General features: G+C 43.8%; 1 protein-coding gene across 2 annotated transcripts in view; it reads right to left on the minus strand.

Moving 5' to 3' along the window:
• UBE2Q2 (ubiquitin conjugating enzyme E2 Q2) overlaps positions 1 to 14,535 on the minus strand; it is a 28,430-nt gene extending 13,895 nt beyond the window's left edge. For both annotated transcript variants that reach the window (XM_063449449.1, XM_063449448.1), the window contains exons 1-3: positions 14,125 to 14,535; positions 2,342 to 2,446; positions 1,616 to 1,720 (exon numbers count right to left, since the gene is read on the minus strand). In XM_063449449.1, the coding sequence (XP_063305519.1) occupies positions 1,616 to 1,720; positions 2,342 to 2,446; positions 14,125 to 14,283 (369 nt within the window). In that variant the 5' untranslated portion in view covers positions 14,284 to 14,535. The remainder of the gene's footprint in view (positions 1 to 1,615; positions 1,721 to 2,341; positions 2,447 to 14,124) is intronic.
• Positions 14,536 to 22,080: the final 7,545 nt, after the last annotated feature.

Here is a 22,080-nt window from a genome sequence, read left to right on the forward strand (position 1 = left end):
CATTTCATGTTTTAACATCTATTTATGGTGTAGGGCAAACTATGTTTCAGTTATTTGTCAGTGGTCACACAATTTAAAAATGTTTGGTTTGTTCTAGTAGTGTCCTCAACTTATTGTTCCAGTTAAAAATTTTAATCGATCTCGTGTGTTATTAAATCCCCCCTTATAATATTGTAATGCGAGATACTTTTGTTGACCTATGATCATTTTCTCACCTTCCTCTGTATGAGCCACATTAGAGTGAAAAACCACCTGTATATTTACAGTTTAAATTTTAATTGCTATGTAAAACGAAGTTACAACGTTTTTCTGCATATCTATATTGTATAACACACCTAGTATCTGTATTTGTGATAGCACTGGACTTTGTCTGGGTGGGGAACTTGAAATGGGTAATTCCATTTAAGGTTCATGACTATCCTCAGGGTAAGTACCCCAGACTGCAGAGACAGTTAGAAACTATGTGGGTGTGTGAGAAAATGTTTTGTAAGGAACCATTTTATGCCGTGTATAGGTGTTAATCTGTGGACAGAAAGCCATGCCAGGATTTTAAATGAACACTTAATATATAAAATACTGCAACTTGCTTTAATGCCTTATGAGTGAAGAGTAGCCTTTTTTAATTTATAAAAAAAAGTGTCAATTTCAAAAGAAATTGGCTGCCAGACAGCCAGGAAGTGTCTCTTCCTCAGTTTGGATCCCTGGAGCCAAACTTAAAAGCATGGTGGCTTGCGTGGAGCACCTGCCCTTGAAAGACCTCTCAATGAGCTATAACACAGAATATAAATGTGTGTTCGCTAGGCTTCTCAACAAATGGCCTCTAACTGGGCATTCCAAGTCACAAGCCTTCTTGGTGGGAAGAGTTTCCAGTAGCTGCAGATATTGATAAGATTTTATATACAGTGGAACCTCGGAACTCGAACTTAAAGGACCACTATAGTGCCAGGAAAACAAACTCATGACCTCTCCTCCCCTTCAGTCGTTGGCTCCCGAGTGGAGCCGAATGCGCATGTGCAGCCAGAGCCCCGCTCGCATTAAAAATGCGTTTAGGAAAGCATTACTCAATGCTTTCCTATGGACGTCAGCGTCTTCTCACTGATTTTCACAGTGAGAATGGCGGAAGCAGCCTCTAGCGCTGTCAGTGAGACAGCCACTAGAGGCTGGATTAATCCTTAGTGTAAATATAGCAGTTTCTCTGAAACTTATGTTTACAGCTGCAGAGTTAACAGTAGATGGACCCGGCACCCATTGAGCTGAAGTGGTCTGGGTGCCTATAGTGGTCCTTTAACCCCTTAAGGACCAAACTTCTGGAATAAAAGGGAATCATGATGTGTCACACACGTCATGTGTCCTTAAGGGGTTAATCCATTCCAGAAGGCTGTTCTAGCACCGAATTAACATGGACGGAACAGCACATTTATATATTTATTTAAGCAGAAAACAAGTTTATGCACCAGCCAAGTAATAATTAAACTAAATCCTTGACTGTCCAAAAGTCAGAATACATAAGTTATTGTATAGATAAACCAGCATGATTGAATAGGGCATATGTATTAACAGGACCATTGTGAATTGCTCCACTTTGAGGCCACATTAAAAGAGCATTGCAGAATACCTGTCCTGCGGGCAGAGGCTGATCAAGCATTTCAACGTCAGGATGCTGAGGAAGGTTGTACAGTCTGCACAAGTCACAAATCAGACGCTTGAGCTGTTGGAGAAGCTACACGCACAGAAAAAAAATAAATATATATATTTATTTTAAACAATTAGACAGTCAAAATATGTGCCCAAGGGCAATCTTATATCCCCCAAATTAATTAGCAAACAATATTAAACGACTGGTATTATTTGGCCCACCATATATTTCAGAAAGACTGAGTACGAGTTCCTCTAACTGTTTAATAGGTTGTGTTGAAATTGCTTGCTAACAGCCAATAGAAAAGCTAGCCATAAGTTGTGCTATTTTAAAATTTTTACTTACATGCTTCACAAACAAAATATGTTGCAGTGCCGCACGCACGGTGCGTATACGGCACTACTGGAGGACATCATGGTTGGATAAAGCTACTATAGCACAGTAAACAGTTAAAGTTATTTACTGAAGTGCTTTGTATAAGGGTGAACAAAGCAGAGGAGGCATGTGAAAAACAAATTTATTTTTAAATAGCACACCCAATAGTTCACTTTTAGTTAGCAGTTCAGCTGTGCAAAATATCACAAGAGACACTTCCTCTATCACTGCATGAGAATGCTTCAAGATAATACACATGCCTCAAAAATAGAAAATACAGCAGAACTGCGCATGCACATTGAATGGATAGTGCCCTCAATCATCTCTTACCAATGTGTTGCTTTTTTTAATGTCTTCCAAACGCTCCAAAACTGAGGTCAGATTAGGGTCATCTGACTCCACGAACCATATTGGTGCAGAAGAGGGATAGGATTCCTAAACAGCAAGACAAGATTAAATTATTAGAGTGGTGTAAAATGTATGAATTCATAGGACTACATCCTTAAGAGTTTATTTACAAGCACACTTGGACACTATTCGGTTATGTTCGTTTTAAAGTAGCAACATTCTCCAGCTCGGTATAGAAGCTTAAAGGAATACTTCTATGCACTAGAACAACTACAGACCCATTGAAGTCACATCGTTCTAAAGCAGTTTTACATCTTTCATAGTGACAGCCGGGTGCACCTCTCTGCCTCCACTACTTCTTATGGAGAACTGGAAGCCAACTCTTGGGCTGAGAGTGTCCGCGGACAGACACACAGACAATCACTAAATCCTGGATTGAGGTGTGTGAAGACCCATCTCATTACATCATGTTGTAGTGGTAACAGTGTTGGGTGAGTTCGCTTATTTGCCAGGTATCCAGCAGTTGTAGAAATTTGAGTAAAGAAAAAAAAAAAAAAAAAAAAAGATGGGAGACCAGGTGAGTGTCGATACGTAATACGATAAAGGACGAGGTTCTGTGAAAACACAAAAGCCACAATGCCTCGTTTTGTTATGAGAAGTCTCACTCTTGTAACAAGAATGGTGGAGAGGGGTATTCTAGATAAGTGTGATTATAGAGCTATGCCATGAGTAGTGCAAATGAGCAACACCAACTCCAATAGGATACATTTGAATTGGTGCAAAAAAAAAAAAAAATCAAATCACAGAAATGTGACCATGATCTTAATATTTCCCCATGCAAACAGAACATGCTTCAGATAGGTTTACAAGTATACCACGATCCCATTAGGGTCAACATGGAACAATGGAAGTTTAATTCACAGGAATTTATACACTCTAAATAAATAAAAAAAAAAAAGGGTTTATTCCGCAAACCATTAAGCATAAAACAAATATATTAAAAAGATCTCTCATGGGTATTTTAGTCTAACATTTTGCCCTAAATTAGCGCTCCTGCCCTCCATGGGAAGAGCGTAAAAAAAAAAAAAACTCACCCCCTTGTGTTTTCCCAAGAGGAAGATTTACTTTACATAACAATGCAGTGAAAAGGCTCAAGTTAAAGTACAATTGTCATGGCAAATATAACTCATTTAATACAAGAATAGAATTTCACCTCTACATTGTGCTAGCAGGCCTTTAGATTAAAAGTTATTACCATTAATCGTTTTCTTGACCTCCTCCTTTAGCAAACATACCAACGACATAGCAGCAGGAACTAAAACAGGGGTAGGCAACCTTCAGCACTCCAGAGGTAGTGGACTACACGTCCCCTGATTCTTTGCAAGCATGTCTGCAAAAGCATCATGGGAGATGTAGTGCACAGCAACTGGAGTGCTGAAGGTTGCCTACCCCTGGACTAGAAAGACTGCATCTATGGGTAAGTATTCATGCAGTTATACTTTAGAAATTATGGGAAACAATATATCAAAGTAATAAGTTAAAGTCTGATAGAGATCAGTGATGTGAAACCAGTAGGGTCAGGTCACACACAATAACAGCACAAGTGTACAGCATATGCTTTCTACATTCTCAAATATGAAACCATAAAACTATGGCAAGGGTATATATTTCATGTAAGCATTCCACCTACAGTGTACCACATCAATTAGTAAGATCCAAGCCTGTACAGTGCTATCACTGATAGGAGTGCTCTCAGTCAGTCCGCCCAGTACATTACGACAGATTATTCACCGTCTTTAGCAGAGTTTGACATGTGGGGACTCAGAGGGATGATGCGAGATCACAATGTGGTGCTTCATTGGATGGCAGCTGGATTTTGAAGATGTGGAAAATGGCGTGCAGTGACTGGGAGAGGAGGAACTGATAATTGTTCCCGAATGACAATACACAGAATAATTGTTAATGTATGCAGTCGGCATTCAGTTAATAGAAGGAAGTCTAATATGCTATCTCAGTGTTAAGCCATGAATTTTTTGAATTTGACAATTTTTATTTTTGTCAAAGTGGAAAGGTTTGGGATACAGAAGAAAAGATCAGGGGTGGGAACAGCAGTTATATGCAGTATTTATTGAATGGGAGCAGGTCATCAACGCATTATATTATAAACATATAAGACAGTTTTTTTGTATCGAGTCTACAGGCATGTACATCATGGATATTTCATTATTGGGTTGAATTGTGGATTGCTCCATTTCCTGTGCACCACAATGCATACAATTAGATGTATTAAAATTTGCGTATGTCTGGATTATACCCTCTTGGATGTTGGCACGGTTGAGGGGCATTTTAGATGGTGGAGCCATCCTATGTGGTGGTGTCTGGTTGATCTGTTGCATGGCTGCCGTGAGCCTACTTGCGGCCTGTAGAGCGATTGGTCGTGCGCTAGGGGCATATTTCTTTGCTCCGGGGGCTGCTCGTGCTGGGCACTCTTTATGTTGTGCTGTTCTGATGAGGGAGAATGATATTTGGTAGGTGTAGATAGGGGGGGACGCCATGAATTTTAAAGGGGCATCTTCATCTCCTTACAGACCAAGCAATGTATTTTTTCGGCACTTTAGGAATGGCTGGGTTCTTTGATCACAGTTACGCCTCCTAAATTCTTAAAACCGATTCTGCAATACACATTCAATACAGATGGCACGCATCCTGAAACTACAAATGTGGATCAGGTCTCACTAAATTTGCAAAGTTCCAATATAGACAAGTTCATTTTTAGACCTGTACCTGTTAGTGTCATTGAAAAACATCTTAATAATCTAAAAATGAAAAACCAGTCCGGACCTGACCAGCAATGCTGTTAAAGCTCAGTGCGCCGGCAATTGCTAAACCCATCGCAACTCTAATTAACGAATCCTTGGTGTCTGGATACATACCCAAACTTTGGAACACTGCGAGAGTAGTGCCTATCCATAAAAGTGGTGACACTACTTTGGTTTCTAACTATCGCCCTATATCATTGCTTCCGGTATTGTCAAATATCTTAGAAAAATGTGTCCATACGCAACTATGTGAGTATTACCAACAAGCAAACTATCTGACCCCTGATCAATCGGGCTTTCGCCAGAATCACTCCACTACAACTGCCCTCTTAAAAGTTTGCAATGACATCCAAACTGGCATGGAACAAGGAGACCTAACTGGAGCTATTTTCCTTGATTTTGCGAAGGCATTTGACACAGTAGACCACGACATTCTACTGCTCAAACTCAAAAACTCAGGTATTGGTGATCATTCGATAAACTGGTTTCGATCGTATGTATCGGATCGCTCGCAATATGTGTCCATTTCTGACAGCGACTCCCTCCCTCTCCCAGTCACGTGTGGTGTTCCCCAAGGTTCCATTCTCGGCCCCCTACTATTTACATTATTTATAAATGATCTGCCTAATGTCTGCAAATCCTCTAATGTACACATGTACGCAGATGACACCGTAATCTATGCGAGCAATTCCGATCTACCGCAGCTTGAGGCTGTGCTCCAAGACCAGTTTACAGAGGTAGAAAAGTGGATAAATAATCCCCTTGTGAAATATGGCTCTACCTGGAGTATGAAATCACGAAGCTTTAAGGAGTTCCTACATGCACTACATAAAATCATGTAGTGCAAGTATGAGTCAGTGCCTCTGACTTCAGAGAAATCAAACTAGCTTTATACAAAACATGAAGTGTTTATGTTCAGTGTGCAGATTGAATGGAACCATAAAAAGAAGTTGATATAAACAATGCATTGACAATTTAGGACTAAGTAAAATCAAAAAGGAGACACTATAGCTGATTAAAGTGGTCTGGGTGCGGTGTCCCTTTTTGTACCTAGTGCTGCAAGGTAAAACATTGCAGTTCCAGAGAAACTGCAATGTTTATATTGCAGGTTTAATTCTGCTCACAGTGGCGGTCTACCAGATAGCCACTGGAGGTGCTTCCTGGATCGAAATGGACCTTTGGTCCAGTATCTGTAGCGGGACAGAGGAGGCAGGACTTTTGGCGCTGGTAAAGGGTAAGTAAATAAAGTGTTTTCAACACTATTTACGGGAGAGCGATAGTGCCAGGAATACAGCTTTGTATTCCTGCCACTATAATATCCCTTTAAACATCAATTAAACAAACAAAAAAAAAAAAAACAACAACTGTATATCAGTCTCTACTGTAATAATAGTTGCAATTTGCATAACAGCCTGTGAACATTTTATCATAAAATTGTAGAGGATCAAGTGTCCACTAGCGAGTAGACATTTCCCCCACCAGGCTTGCAGTGGTGACCATTTTTTGCAAAGATCCCCGATGGTGTGCGGTGGCCTGGGGGTTGCTGTTATAGCAAGTTATACTTACCCAACAGACTTCTCCCGCGGGTGCTCCAAATCTATTTCTTCAGCTCTTGGAGCTTCATTCACTAGAAGCCCACGTCAGCGCTGTCCTTTAGTGCATGCACAAGAGTACAAAACTTATGTCTATGCAAGATCCAGCAAGAGCTCCCACAGATGTCTTGTAATGAGCGATACCACGCTTTAAAATTTGCCCTTGCCACTAGTCCTTGGTGATGGTATGATCACCTGGGGTGAATTTTCAAAGTCTTGAAGTAGTGAGTAACTTTTGGTCTGTCTAGCAGTATAGGTGTGGACTTCAAGTTTTAAGCTCTTGGCTAGGCAACACCCTATTGGGAGTCATACCTGCTAGCAACAACTGTAGGAAATGACAAAACTTGATGGTGGTAGCAATACTTCCAGAAATAACTAGTAAGAATGTGAAAAAGATAGGTTATCATGTCATGGATTATTATGTACGTGGAAGCAGCTGTACTTTCCGCTGTGCTATTCTAAATCACCTATGCTCGTATGTGAAACAAACTACTTCTGTGTTCCTGCAACACCACTCTGAATTATATAAAATTTCCAGATTTGTGAGAGCACTGATTGCTTTTCCTTTCAAATGCATAATTTGTTTCATAAAAACACCATTCCTTGGTGCACGCCTGCAAAGGCAAAGAAATGTATTTAACGTCTATAGTTACTGAACAAATCCTGCCAAAACCATGATTCTCTCTCTAATAAATAATGGTGCAGTTTATATATCGAAGGAACTAGAGTGCTTGATATACAAAATGATAAATATAGCTCTGCTGGGTGCAATGCTTACAGAACATAAACAGTACAGCGGAATTTGGGATCATTGCAAACCTCCAGAAAAATCGCCTCGGCAGCATATGCTTCTTAATATTTTCAATGTGTTTTTGGGGTACATTTGCGCCAGGTTAATCTGTTTCTGGGATATAATTAAATTAGGCAGAGTATGTCAAAATCCTCTCCCAGAGACAGAGGAGCCTGGGCGGGCTTAGTATGTTTCAATAGAGACTCCATGATGGGGGTCTGTGTATATAAATCTGTACTCTCTTAAATAAAGTGTTCACTATTTTTCACCCTACATCAAGTCTTAGCTGATGTTTGGGTGGGAACTAGAATCACTAGCTACTTTGCGTGATCAGGTAGGGGTTCCTCTTAGCAGAGGAATTCATTTACACATCCCATCTGTGACACTCGCGTGAACGAAACATTGCCCATAGCAGCAAAGGGCAGTGGTGATTGGCAGGGTGTTCCAACGGACTACTTTTAGTCTATCACAGTCACCCATTGCTGGTATTAATAGGTATTAGTAAGTGTAATTAACTATTCCTAGAAGGACTGTAATCACTATTGTTTCCCCCTCCTGTGTACACTCCCTCACATGCCTCCTTTTCATAAACCCCTTTTTCCCTGCAGGAAGACAGCCACTAGAGGCAGTGTTACCACTGCAATGCAAACATTGAAGCTCATCTAAAATGCAATGTTTTACATTGCAGAGGTAAAAGGGACAGGTCCATTGCACCCAGATCACTTCAATGAGATGAACTGGTCTGGGTGCCTGTAGTGTAGGGATCGACCGATATTGATTTTTTAGAGCCGATACCGATACCGATATTCTGTGAACTTTCAGGCCGATAGCCGATATAATTTGCCGATATTCTGTACATTTACCATTTTGGAAAATAAAAAACTATTTCTAAAGGTAAATGCACAAAATATACATGCCACGTGTAGTGGATGCAGTGTGTTTAGACAGGGGAGCTGTGTATGTGTGTGTGTAGTGGATGCAGTGTGTGTTTGTATAGTGTGTCTGTATATAATGCAGTGTGTGTTTGTATAGTGTGTGTGTATATAATGCAGTGTGTTTGTATAGTGTGTGTATATAATGCAGTGTGTTTGTATAGTGTGTGTATATAATGCAGTGTGTGTTTGTATAGTGTGTGTGTTTGTATAGTGTGTGTGTTTGTATAGTGTGTGTATATAATGCAGTGTGTTTGTATAGTGTGTGTGTATATAATGCAGTGTGTGTTTGTATAGTGTGTGTATATATAATGCAGTGTGTGTATATAATGCAGTGTGTGTTTGTATAGTGTGTGTGTGTATATAATGCAGTGTGTGTTTGTATAGTGTGTGTGTATATAATGTAGTGTGTGTTTGTATAGTGTGTGTATATAATGCAGTGTGTGTGTGTATAGTGTGTGTATATAATGCAGTGTGTGTGTGTATATAATACAGTGTTTGTGTAGTCTGCATTATTTATACACACACACTATACAAACACACTGAATTATATGCACAGTGTGTGTGTAGTGTATGTGTATAATAATAGTGTGTGAGGGGGCATTTTTTATTAAAATATTTTTTTTTCATTTTTATATTACATTTTTTTTTTATTATTATATATATATATATATATTTAATTATCATCATTTATTTTTTGTTGTCCCCCCTCCCTGCTTGTTGCCTTGCCAGGGAGGGGGGATATGTTAATCCCTGGTGGTCCAGTGGCATTGGCTTAGCTGGGGGAGGGGAGGGGAGTGGGGTGGGCAGCAAGCGTTTACTCACCTTCCAGCAGCTCCTCCAGCTCCCCAGTGTAAATCTCGCGAGACCCGCGGCCGTCAGAGCTGGCCGCGGGTCTCGCGAGATTTACACTGGGGAGCTGGAGGAGCTGCTGGGAGGTGAGTAAACGCTTGCTGCCCACCCCCCCAGGACCGCCGGGCTTGTAATGAGCCTGGCGGTCCTGGGAGGTATTATCGGCAATATCGGTATCCCTATTGGCCGATACCGATATTGCCGAAAATACAGAATATCGGCCGATTATATCGGTAAAACCGATAATCGGTCGATCCCTACTGTAGTGTCCCTTTAACTATGCCATTAAACTTAAAATGTGAGCAGGTAAACCTAAACCAAGTGAGAATTCAGCATCGGAAATTCTTAATAGCAGGTATGCTCTTGGCTTTTGTTGTGGCACGTCTAAACATGCAACAGTCTCAACGCTTTGTAGTCCACTTTATACTTCTCCAAAATAGATTAGTTCAAGAACTGGTGTAATTTTGCAATGTCGCAGAGCAAGCCTACTAGTACTGTGTTTAGTCCAAATCTGTCATAAGGGGTTATTAGAGGTGACAAATATATGACCCGTATAAAGGGTGTACACGAACGGCTTTAAGAAAATGGCACATGTGCACAAAACTAAAAAAATGTGCACATTTATAGGTCATCCCAGTGGTGTGTGGGGTACATGAGGGATATAAAATGACGGCAGCATTGTTGTACATGGGGTACACACATTAATGTGTTGGATGATCAGAGTGCAAATGGTGAAGGGTTCAGTGTGTACATACTGTGAGGGTGTAGAAAGGGTACATTGGGTACACCATGTTGCTTCAGTAAATGGACAGTGTGAGTATTTAGAACAGAGATACAGCAACGCTACTGCAGATCAGGGCTTGAGAAATCCCAGGCGCCTTGGTGTTTGTCAGCCTGTTCAACTGAGAGAGAATGGAAGAGGGCGGCGTGGGTGCAGTCTTATTCCTGCTCTACTCCCTCGCACTCCCTACTGTGATGCCAGGAGCTGGAATAGGACACTATGGGGAAAATTCAGGATCTCCATGCAAAGCGTAGAGAAACTGAACGCCAGTGCTGCACACTGTACAACATTGGACTAGGACTGCTACTAGAGGTGTTACTATGCAGCAATGTAAACAAAGCCTTTTCTCTGAAAAGCCTGCAGGGACAGGCTATAGTCATCAATCCTTTCAGGGTTTTTTCAGTAAACACTGTCTTTTTAGAGAAAATGCAGTAGTTACATTACAGCCTAGGGATACCTCCAGTGGCCACTCCTCAGATGGCTCCTAGAGTTGCTTCCTGGGGCACGGCTGCACAGTGTGAAATTCTTTGCATGCAGACACCAACGTTGCCTCATAGAGATACATTAATTCAATGCATCTCTCTGAGGAGATGCTGATAGGCCAGGGCTGTGTTTGACTTGTGCTGGCTCTGCCTTCTCAACAAGCTCAGCAAATCCAATGCTTTCATGTGATGTCAGCCAAGTAAGCAGAGCCAGCAGCAACAGACTGAAGTAAAGATAAGATTCTGCTATATTTAAGGGGGCGGGTCAGATGTTTTTAATACTATAGGATCAGGAATAAACGTTTATGTTCCTGACCTTATAGTGCTCCTTTAAGCTGTAGTGGTTCTGGTGACTATAGTGTCCCTTTAAAGGACCACTATAGGCATCCAGACCACTTCAACTCAATGAAGTGGTCTGGGTACCAGGTCCCCCTAGTTTCAACCCTGCAGAGAAACTGCTATGTTTACACTGCAGGGTTAAACCAGCCTCCACGCTTCTGCGATTTACACCAGTGTCAAAAAATATCCCCATAGGAAAGCATTGAGGAATGCTTTCCTATGGATGGGTTTGAATGCACGCGCCTCTGGAGGCACATGCGCATTCAGGAGCCATCGTCGATGGAGGAGAGGTCAACAGCGCAGAGGAAGCCCTGCGCTGGATTAAGCTAGGCAAATAAATGGTTAACCATTTATTCGCAGCGGAAGGGGCCCTAGTCACCGTTTAGGTTACTAGGGCTCTATAGCGTTAGGAATACAAATATGTATTCCCAACGCTAGTGTTCTTTTAAGAATTATATTTTAGCTGTTGAAAATAAAGCTTGCAGTAAAAAAAAAAAAAACCTGGCTCCCAACTTTCTTAGCTGGTTTCAAGATTCCAAGCAAATTTATCACGGCTAAAGTGTGTGCATAGAGGGAATTGGGGTATGTGGTGTACACAAATGATGTGGCTGTGGAGGATTAGTGTGAGATATGCGCAATATGACATTGCAGCAGATTGCCAGTGCGTACATCATGTAGAGACATCTTGTGGTACACAAAATTAAGCTAACGTAGACAATATTTAGACCTGAGTGTGTATACACATTAGGTGTTGTAGAGTGGATAGTTGTAGGGGACAGTGTGTGCATAGTATGCAGTTTTGTTGGGGTACATGGAGTATACGCAACGGTGCAGTGGAAGACCAGTATGTATAAAATCTATATGGGGTTTATACATCATGATGTAGGATTAAACTATCAATGGGTCTTTGGTGTGGATGGTCAATAAATGTATATTGTCAGGCATATATGGGGCATACAAACTGATGTTGCAGTGGATGGTTAGTACATGGTGTTGGGGTACAGGGGGTATACATACCGTGATGTTGCATTGGATGGTCACTACATGGTGTTGGGGTACACAATTTGGGGGTTTAGGGAGATACACACTATGATGTTTCAGTGTATACATGTTGGGGTACACACAGTTTGGGGGTGCAGGGGGGATAAATACCGTGATGTTGCAGTGGATGGTCAGTACATGGTGTTGGGGGTACACACAGTTTGCAGGTACAGGGGGGATACACACAGTTTGGGGTACATACCGTGATGTTGCAGTGTGTACATGTTGAGGTACACAGTTTTGGGGTTACAGCGGGGTACATACCGTGATGTTGCAGTGGATGGTCAGTACATGGTGTTGGGGTACACAGTTCGGGGGAGTGTACACAAAGTTTGGGGGTACATAACGTGATGTTGCAGAGTGTACATGTTGGGGTACACACAGTTTGGGGGTACATACCGTGATGTTGCAGTGGATGGTCAGTACATGGTGTTGGGGGGGGTACACACAGTTTGGGGTGGGTGGGTACACACCGTGATGTTGCAGTGGATGGTCAGTACATGGTGTTGGAGTACACAGTTTTGGGGGGGGGAGTACACACAGTTTGGGGGTACATAACGTGATGTTACAGAGTGTACATGTTGGGGTACACACAGTTTGGGGGTACATATCGTGATGTTGCAGTGGATGGTCAGTACATGGTGTTGGGGGGGGTACACACAGTTTGGGGGGTACATAACAGGAAGTTGCAGTGGACGGTCAGTACATGGTGTTGGGGTACACAGTTGGGGGGGGGAGAGTACACACAGTTTGGGGGTACATACCATGATGTTGCAGTGGATGGTCAGTACATGGTGTTGGGGTACACACAGTTTGGGTGCGGGGGGTACACACCGTGATGTTGCAGTGGGTGGTCAGTACATGGTGATGGGGTACACACCGTGATGTTGCAGTGGATGGTCAGTACATGGTGTTGGGGTAGACACAGTTTGGGGGGGGGGTTCATACCGTGATGTTGCAGTGGATGGTCAGTACATGGTGTTGGGGGGGTACACACAGTTTGGTAGGGTACACACAGTTTGGTGGTACACACCGTGATGTTGCAGTGGATGGTCAGTACATGGTGTTGGGGTACACACCGTGATGTTGCAGTGGATGGTCAGTACATGGTGTTGGGGTACACACCGTGATGTTGCAGTGGATGGTCAGTACATGGTGTTGGGGTACACACCGTGATGTTGCAGTGGATGGTCAGTACATGGTGTTGGGGTACACACCGTGATGTTGCAGTGGATGGTCAGTACATGGTGTTGGGGTACACACCGTGATGTTGCAGTGGATGGTCAGTACATGGTGTTGGGGTACACACCGTGATGTTGCAGTGGATGGTCAGTACATGGTGTTGGGGTACACAGCGTGATGTTGCAGTGGATGGTCAGTACATGGTGTTGGGGTACACACCGTGATGTTGCAGTGGATGGTCAGTACATGGTGTTGGGGTACACACCGTGATGTTGCAGTGGATGGTCAGTACATGGTGTTGGGGTACACACCGTGATGTTGCAGTGGATGGTCAGTACATGGTGTTGGGGTACACACCGTGATGTTGCAGTGGATGGTCAGTACATGGTGTTGGGGTACACACCGTGATGTTGCAGTGGATGGTCAGTACATGGTGTTGGGGTACACACCGTGATGTTGCAGTGGATGGTCAGTACATGGTGTTGGGGTACACACAGTTTGGGTGCGGGGGGTACACACCGTGATGTTGCAGTGGATGGTCAGTACATGGTGTTGGGGTACACACCGTGATGTTGCAGTGGATGGTCAGTACATGGTGTTGGGGTACACACCGTGATGTTGCAGTGGATGGTCAGTACATGGTGTTGAGGTACACACAGTTTGGGGGGGGGTACATACCGTTATGTTGCAGTGGATGGTGGTCAGTACATGGTGTTGGGGTACACACAGTTGGGGGGGGGTACATACCGTGATGTTGCAGTGGATAGTCAGTACATGGTGTTGGGGTACACACAGTTTTGGGGGGGGTACATACCGTGATGTTGCAGTGGATGGTCAGTACGTGGTGTTGGGGTACACAGTTTGGGGGGGGGGGGGTACATACCGTGATGTTGCAGTGGATGGTCAGTACGGTGTGTTGGTGTACACAGTTGGGGGGGGGGGGGGGGGTACATACCGTGATGTTGCAGTGGATGGTCAGGGCGCCCCCCGTGCTCTGGATGAACACACAGTGCAGCTCGTCCAGCCTCCAGCTGATGATCCGGAACCTCTCGTGCTCCTTCCCGAATATGGACTCGAGGAGCCGCAGCTCGGCCTTCAGCCCAGACACCGACATCTTGGCCTCATTTCCGCCCGGCGGAGGCCCGAGGAGACAGCGAGGTCATGCCCGGGGCCCGAGCTCTCCGCCCGGCCTGTACCAAGCGATAGCAGATGCCTCCCCCTTTGTATGCGGATCGACGCCACCGAGAGACACCGACCTGGAGGCTTCCGGCGCAGTGACGTCACGGGCGAGGAGGGTTACCGAGAGCAGCCGGACTTGCGCACTGTTGATAAAGCGCCGCTGCTGGGCGGAACATGCGCAGTCCGGGGCAAGCGCTGGCTAACTGTACTGCGCATGCGATGCATCTGCTTCCTGCGGGTCTCGCGATCACCTGACGTGTATTGGATCCGGGGCACGTGCGGGGGGGAGGGGTCTGTATCTCAGTGCGCATGCGCGGTCTTGCTGCCTCTCTGCTGCTTACCATAGTTGGCCTTTAAAGGGACACTAGGCACCATCATCACTGCAGCTATATTAAAGGGACCGCATGGTCACCCAGACCATTTCATCTTATTGAAGTGGTGTTGGTGCAGTGCTCCTGCCCCTTTAAATGAACTTTTTTGTGTTAGGTTTACAAAGATTAATTCTTAAGACAAACGCGTTACACAGCCCCTGCAGCCCCCCTCCCTGCGTTGTAAAGGGTTAAATAACATTTTAATCAACTTACCACGGTGTCATGGTCTGCGTCCTCCAACGTCATCCGATGCCGGTGCCCTAATGCACATGTGCCTAGAGTGCATTAGGTTTTCCCCATAGGAAAGCATTGCCTCAGTTGCTTTCTATGGGGTTTTCTTATGGGGTGAGGATGTCCAATGTTGTTTCAGAAAGTTAAACTCCAGGAAGCGTCTCTGGTAGGCAACCACTAGTGGCAGTTTTACTACTGCAATATAAACATTGCAGTACTAGGAGGGACAGGGGCCCTGCATCCAGACCACTTCAATGGGATGAAGTGGTGGTCTTGATGTCTATAGTGTCCCTTTAACCTTTAGATTCACCCATCGGCTAACGTCGGCAGTCTAGGGACATGACCCAGCGACTTGGGAACTTTGGCTCCGGAGTCAGGTAAGTAAAAAGAACAAAAGTTTAGTTTTTTTAACCCTTTACAATGCTGGGGGTGGGCAGACGATTCCTCTAGTATTAGGCATACATCTTTGTATTCCTAATGATACCGGAGAAACTGACGGAAGCCAAGCACAGAGAGATGGACACAGGTTTCTTCAGGAAGGAAGAGATTCTTTATTGGATCACCGATCGGGACTCAGAGGGACTAGCGTCACCAAAATACAGCAAAGTCTGAGTACTGAATACATAGAGTACATTCCTTATATAGCACTGTAGCTCCTCCCACAATTAACTACACCCACACATACCCTTAACCTATTTAATGAATAGAGTCTAAACTCATCCATCCGGTCTAACCACGTGGCTCATCTGATACAAAGGAGAGGGACGCGTAATTCCAGTTCTTACATTCCTGCACCTGGTCAGTACAGTGATGACAGTATCTTAGCTACGTGTTATTAACTAACTGATACTACAAACACATATACATACATATGCCTTGTGGCAATCTTAGCCTGCTAAACTTGTATTTTACTGGAATTACATCACATTCCCCCCTTTGATGCCTCTGATATTTCACAATTACTTGAGGCATCACTTAACCTTGGTTTGCATATACCTCAGGTTACCATGAACCAGACCAGACTTATCTTATGATGTGAATCTTCAACATTCATCTTCTTGCATTGGTTCTCCCTGATCTAGAGCCTTATACTTATATATCGCCATTATCTGTGCAGCAGCCTTCCTCTCTGCTATACTTCCTATCAGGCTTTGCACAGACCTAACTACTAAGGGTATAAGACACGGTAGGAGTAGACACAACAGTAAAATCAGTAGGACTCCACCTACCACTGCCTTAAGCCCTCCAAACCACTCATACCAGCTACCAAACCAACTACTTGGATTGTACCCTTTCCATACCTGAGTAGGCACATGCGCTAGTTTAACCATATGGCTAGTAAGCTCAGCTATTGCTTGCCCTTCGTCGTCTATTTGAAGACAGCAATTGCTTAGGTTAAACTTCCCACATACACCTCCCTCTACTGCCAAAAGGTAATCCAAGGCTAATCTATTCTGGTAGACTGCTGTCCTCATCCTGGTGTTATGCTTCGCTAGAAGATTGAGCGCTTGTGATGTCTCATTTGTGATAATCTCAACCACCGCCTGTAACCTTATAATACGGTTGAGCATATAAATAGGGGTTCTATAACCAAAGGTACCATCCTCAGCCCACGTGGCTGGCCCATAGTAATCTATAATACGCTGGGGAGGCCATTCATTATCTTCCCAGGCGCCTATCTCTATGGGTCCCCTTTTCTTCCTATGATTCACATCATACACTTTAACACCTAAAGTCTCACCTGTTTCAATCGGTAACAAGAAGAAGGATGGTTTGAGCATACCCAACACACATGCCCCTTCCCAGTCCTGTGGCAGCTCCGAATAGGCTTTCTTACCACAGATCCAGTACAAATTTGCTGGGGCTCTCCAAGTAGATGTGATGGATAGATCAAACCACACATCCTTTAAATTGGCATATCTAGCAAACGGGTTAGATGGTTCTGAGACATTTGAAGCCGACCACCAAGTTGTATTCTTTGTATCATCATCATAAGCTTTTTGCCCTAGACAAGTTAATTCTCCTACAGAAGTATTATACATTATTCCTTTCCTTGCTATGCAAACATAACCTATGATGGAGGTCTTTAATCTCCACTCAGATTTACCTCTAACACTCATATGATAATCGGCTTGTGTAGATATTAATTGGTCAACTGCCTCAGAACCGGACATTACCTCCTTTGCTTCCCAAGGCCATTGGTCTCCCATGTTAGTACCTCCACACACATAGCAGTTGGTAACATTAAGACTACCGGCAATACTTTCAGCTAGATCAATGAACAGGTTTTTAGCATTATGGGGGATCTTATTATCTATACTCATCTCTTCGTAAAAGGAATGGTATACTTGATGAGTCTGGGAGGATACCGTATCAGTCTCTATTCCTATAAACAATAATGTCCCAGGATCTAAACCCGTCCCGTATATTTGAAACCCAAATAAATTTCCATACTTATCTAAGAACTTGTCGGGGTTATTAATGAGTATATGGACTGGGTTGCATTCCATAGACTTACAATAAGGGCTAGTCGGCAACTTAGTCACTATCATGTCTTTGTCTACTGTCTGTCCCCAAGTTGCCCACCCCACACAAGACCAATATGGGCAAAAGTTATAATCTCTATTTGGGCATCTAGGACTTACATATTTATTTTTGCTACTGGGACAAATATATTTATCGTTAGACCCATACGTCCTCTCCCATCTAAGATCCCCACATACATTCCACGGCTTTCTACCACTCGATATCGCTTTACACGCATCAAATAGCAGAACACCCGAAGAATGTACGGATTCTAACACCGTTTTATTAATTAGGGTCCCTTGAGGATCTCCATTCCTGAGAGTCAACCAAATTGTACGAGGTTGATACTCCGGACTGAAGCACTTAGGTTCTCCTACTCCTAAATGGCACACACTATATTCTATATTTAAGTATCTACATCTCGATACATCTCCTTTACACTCGTATTGTGAATGCCAGATTAGGGTTTGGGAAATATGGTTACCTGTTCTCGTAGTCTTAATGCATACCTCACAGCTAGGAGTGTCGGTACCTCTACCTTCCTGAATATAAAAACACATGTAAATAAACACAATCAAAAGCACATCTTTCGCCGTCATCCTCAGTCTTCGTCCGTGCGATGGAACCTCAGCTTCCAGGATGTGAGGGCTGCAGGGAATGGAGTTCTGCTCGTCTTCACAGGTGTCCCTTCGAGACTTTCCTGGCTTATACACTATGTGATGGTAAGCGGACAGGCTTTATTATGGCCTTCTCACTCACACCTGTAACAATAAAATTTGTAATCCACAATAATTCCTCGTTACTCCGACTGAGTAGTACGTTTTAACCGGATCTTGCAGGGATTCTCTGGATCTGCTGTAACTTGCCAAGAATCGACTGCTGCTGGTTTAACCCTGGAGTGATGTATCCACGGAGTCACTTCTGCTACTTTTATTGCTGTAGGGGTAGACAAAAGAACAACATAAGGACCTCTCCACTTGGGCCCTAACGGTACATTATTCCACTCTTTAATCCACACTTGATCTCCTGGATGATAACTATGAACAGGGGGATAAATATTCACAGGTAATCTATCTTGTACCCATTTCTGTACCTCCTCCATAGTCTTACCCAACTCTACAACCTGCTGCCGGGTAATTCCTTCTCCCAACTGACTCAAGTCCCCCCTTAAGTTACCAAGTACGGGAGGTGGTCGCCCATACATGATTTCAAAAGGAGAGAGGCCCATCCTTCTGGTAGGGGTACTGCGGATTCGCAATAAGGCTATAGGTAAGAGAACGTTCCACTTAAGTTGGGTTTCCTGACACATTTTAGCCAACTGGTTCTTTATAGTTCTATTCATTCTCTCTACCTTACCAGAACTCTGGGGTCTATATGCAGTATGAAGCCTCCACTTTATACCAAGCATATGAGTCAGTTGTTGTAGGCACTGGTGAACAAAAGCTGGACCATTGTCCGATCCTATAGAACAGGGTAGTCCATATCGGGGTATTATTTCTCGTAGCAGGAATCTCACAACTTCTCCTGCTTTCTCTGTACGAGTAGGACATGCTTCTACCCAGCCAGAATAGGTGCACACAATTACCAGCAGGTAACGATGTCCACCCGATTTAGGCATCACTGTAAAGTCTATTTGTAGATCGGACATGGGGAGTCCCCCCATAAACTGAACTCCTGGTGGCTTTACTGGTCCTTGTCTTGCATTATTCTTAGCACACGTTACACATCTGCGTACAATGGCCTGAGTCAAGTTTGGACAATCTTGGTATGTAGAAATGTTTTCTAAGAGATTCTTCAGTACTGTCTCTCCCAGAATGTGTCCCGTTGTGATAATTTTGGACAATTTCTACCGCTAGCGATGCTGGTATAACTATTCTTCCATCTTCTAGCTGATACCACTTGTTCTCCAGATACTTTCCCGGTTCAGTCTTTAACCACTCCTCTTCTTGAGCTGTATAAACTGGAGTCCATTGGGACAGTGGAGTTGGTATAAGAGCAGCTATATGCCCTACATACTCCTGTCTTCCTGATTCAGCAGCACGCTTAGCTGCACTATCTGCCATCCGATTTCCCTTGGTTACATCACCATCTCCTCTCAGATGCGCTCGACAATGTATGATACCGACTTCTTTCGGCTCCCACACTGCTTCCAATAGTTGTAGGATTTCAGCTGCGTACTTGATTTCTTTGCCTTCTGAATTCAGTAGTCCTCTTTCTTTATACAAAGCTCCGTGGGCATGAGTGGTTAAAAACGCATACTTAGAGTCCGTATAGATATTTACTCTTAAACCTTCAGCCAATTGTAACGCTCGTGTCAGTGCTATCAATTCTGCCTTTTGTGCTGATGTTCCTTTCGCCAGTGGCCGAGCTTCTATCACCTTGTCTATTGTTGTTACTGCATATCCTGCATAGCGGATCCCTTCTTTCACATAACTACTGCCGTCGGTGTAGTATTGAACATCGGGGTTCTGGATGGGAAAATCACGAAGATCTGGTCTACTTGAGAATACTTCATCCATTACTTCCAAACAATCATGTTGACTTTCAGTAGGTTGTGGCAAAAGGGTAGCTGGATTTAAGGTGTTTACAGTCTCTAAATGCACTCTTGGGTTTTCACACAACATTGCTTGATACTTGGTCATACGGCTATTACTAAACCAATGATTTCCTTTGTAATCCAACAACGTCTGTACTGCATGTGGGACTCGTACATAAAGTTCTTGACCCAGAGTGAGTTTATCGGCTTCAGCTACTAGCAGGGCGGCTGCAGCTACGGCTCTTAGACAAGGTGGAAGTCCGCTGGCCACTGCATCCAATTGTTTAGACATGTAGGCAACAGGTCTTTGCCATGATCCCAAGTACTGTGTCAATACTCCCACAGCCATTCTTCTTTGCTCGTGTACATACAGGTAGAATGGTCGTGTGTGATCAGGTAGACCTAATGCTGGGGCACTCATCAAAGCCTTCTTCACATCTTCAAATGCCGTTTGCTGTTCTTGGGTCCATAGGAAGGGGTCGTGCTCTGTACCTTTGATAGCTGCGTACAGAGGTTTTGCCAGTATCGCATAGCTGGGAATCCATATCCTACAGAAGCCTGCTGCCCCCAAGAATTCTCGCACTTGTCTTCTATTCTTGGGTATTGGTATTTGGCAGACAGCCTCTTTTCTCTCTGGCCCCATAATTCTTTGACCTTCAGAGATATGGAATCCTAGATACTTGACAGTTGGCAAACACAACTGAGCCTTCTTTCTAGACACCTTGTATCCTGCCTTCCAGAGAATGTGTAGTAGATCGTGCGTTGCTTGCTGACAGATTTCTTTTGTAACTGCTGCTATCAACAAGTCATCTACATATTGTAACAATACACACTCTCCTGGGATGGACTCGAAATCCAATAGATCTTGACTTAGGGCTGAACCAAATAGGGTAGGTGAATTTTTAAACCCTTGGGGCAGTCTTGTCCAAGTCATTTGGCGTTTTGAGCCCGTTACAGCGTTCTCCCATTGGAAAGCGAAAATACATTGACTTTCTGCGGCAATTCGGAGGCAAAAGAAGGCATCTTTGAGATCTAAGACTGTGAAGTAAGTAGCCCCGCCCGGAATTAAAGCAAGCAGGTTATATGGATTGGGTACAACTGGATGTATGCTAACAACCGCATCATTGACTGCTCTTAAGTCCTGCACAGGTCGATACTCATCTGTGCCGGGCTTTTGAACAGGCAGCAATGGGGTGTTCCAGGGGGAAGTACAGAATTTTAGGATACCATACCGTATGAACTTATCCAGATAGGATTGGATGTTCTTCTTAGCCTTCTGCGGAATGTGATATTGTCTTAGGCTCACTGGATAAACCCCATGTTTCAGTTCAATTTTTATTGGTGGAATATTGCGGGCCAGTCCTGGTGGGTTGTTCTCTGCCCAAACTCCTGGTATGTTAAACAATGTCTCATCACTCCTAGGGTTTTGGCTAGTCAACACTGTATAAAGTCGCCACTCTTCTTCCTTTGGTACGGATAAAGTCATAATACCTGAAGGTCCATTAAACTTTAAAGATGTTGTTCCATCTGGTAGGAACGTAATCTGCGCTTGTAATTTGGATAGCATATCACGTCCCAGCAATTGGACTGGACATTCAGGCATATAAAGGAATTGGTGTTTTACTACGTGGCCTCCCAATGTACAGAGTCGACTTTTAAGAACCGGTCTTTCAGCACTTCTTCCAGTTGCTCCTATCACAGTAATAGTCCTTCCAGATGGAGGAGCAACTAGATTAGTCACCACTGAATGTTCAGCACCAGTGTCGATCATGAACGCACTCCTTTTCCCCCCTATTGATACATCGACCATAGGCTCCGCTCGACCAAGGGGGATGGAGCCCGGTCGGTATCAATAGTCCTCCATGACCGTGTCAGCCAATCCTACGAAGTCCCTACCTTCTCTATCGCGGGACCTTTGCGCTGCTGGAATATATCTGTCTTCCCTAACACTTCCTCTGTTCCCATTACTCCCTCTATAACCATTACTCCCTCCGGGACCTCCTCTACCTCTCGCTCTGCCTCTAAAGTTTCCGTAGCCTGCCCTGGGTTGGTCTCTCTCGTACTGCTC

The sequence above is a fragment of the Pelobates fuscus genome, chromosome 3, assembly GCF_036172605.1.
Source record: "Pelobates fuscus isolate aPelFus1 chromosome 3, aPelFus1.pri, whole genome shotgun sequence".
In the NCBI taxonomy this organism is placed as follows: domain Eukaryota; kingdom Metazoa; phylum Chordata; class Amphibia; order Anura; family Pelobatidae; genus Pelobates; species Pelobates fuscus.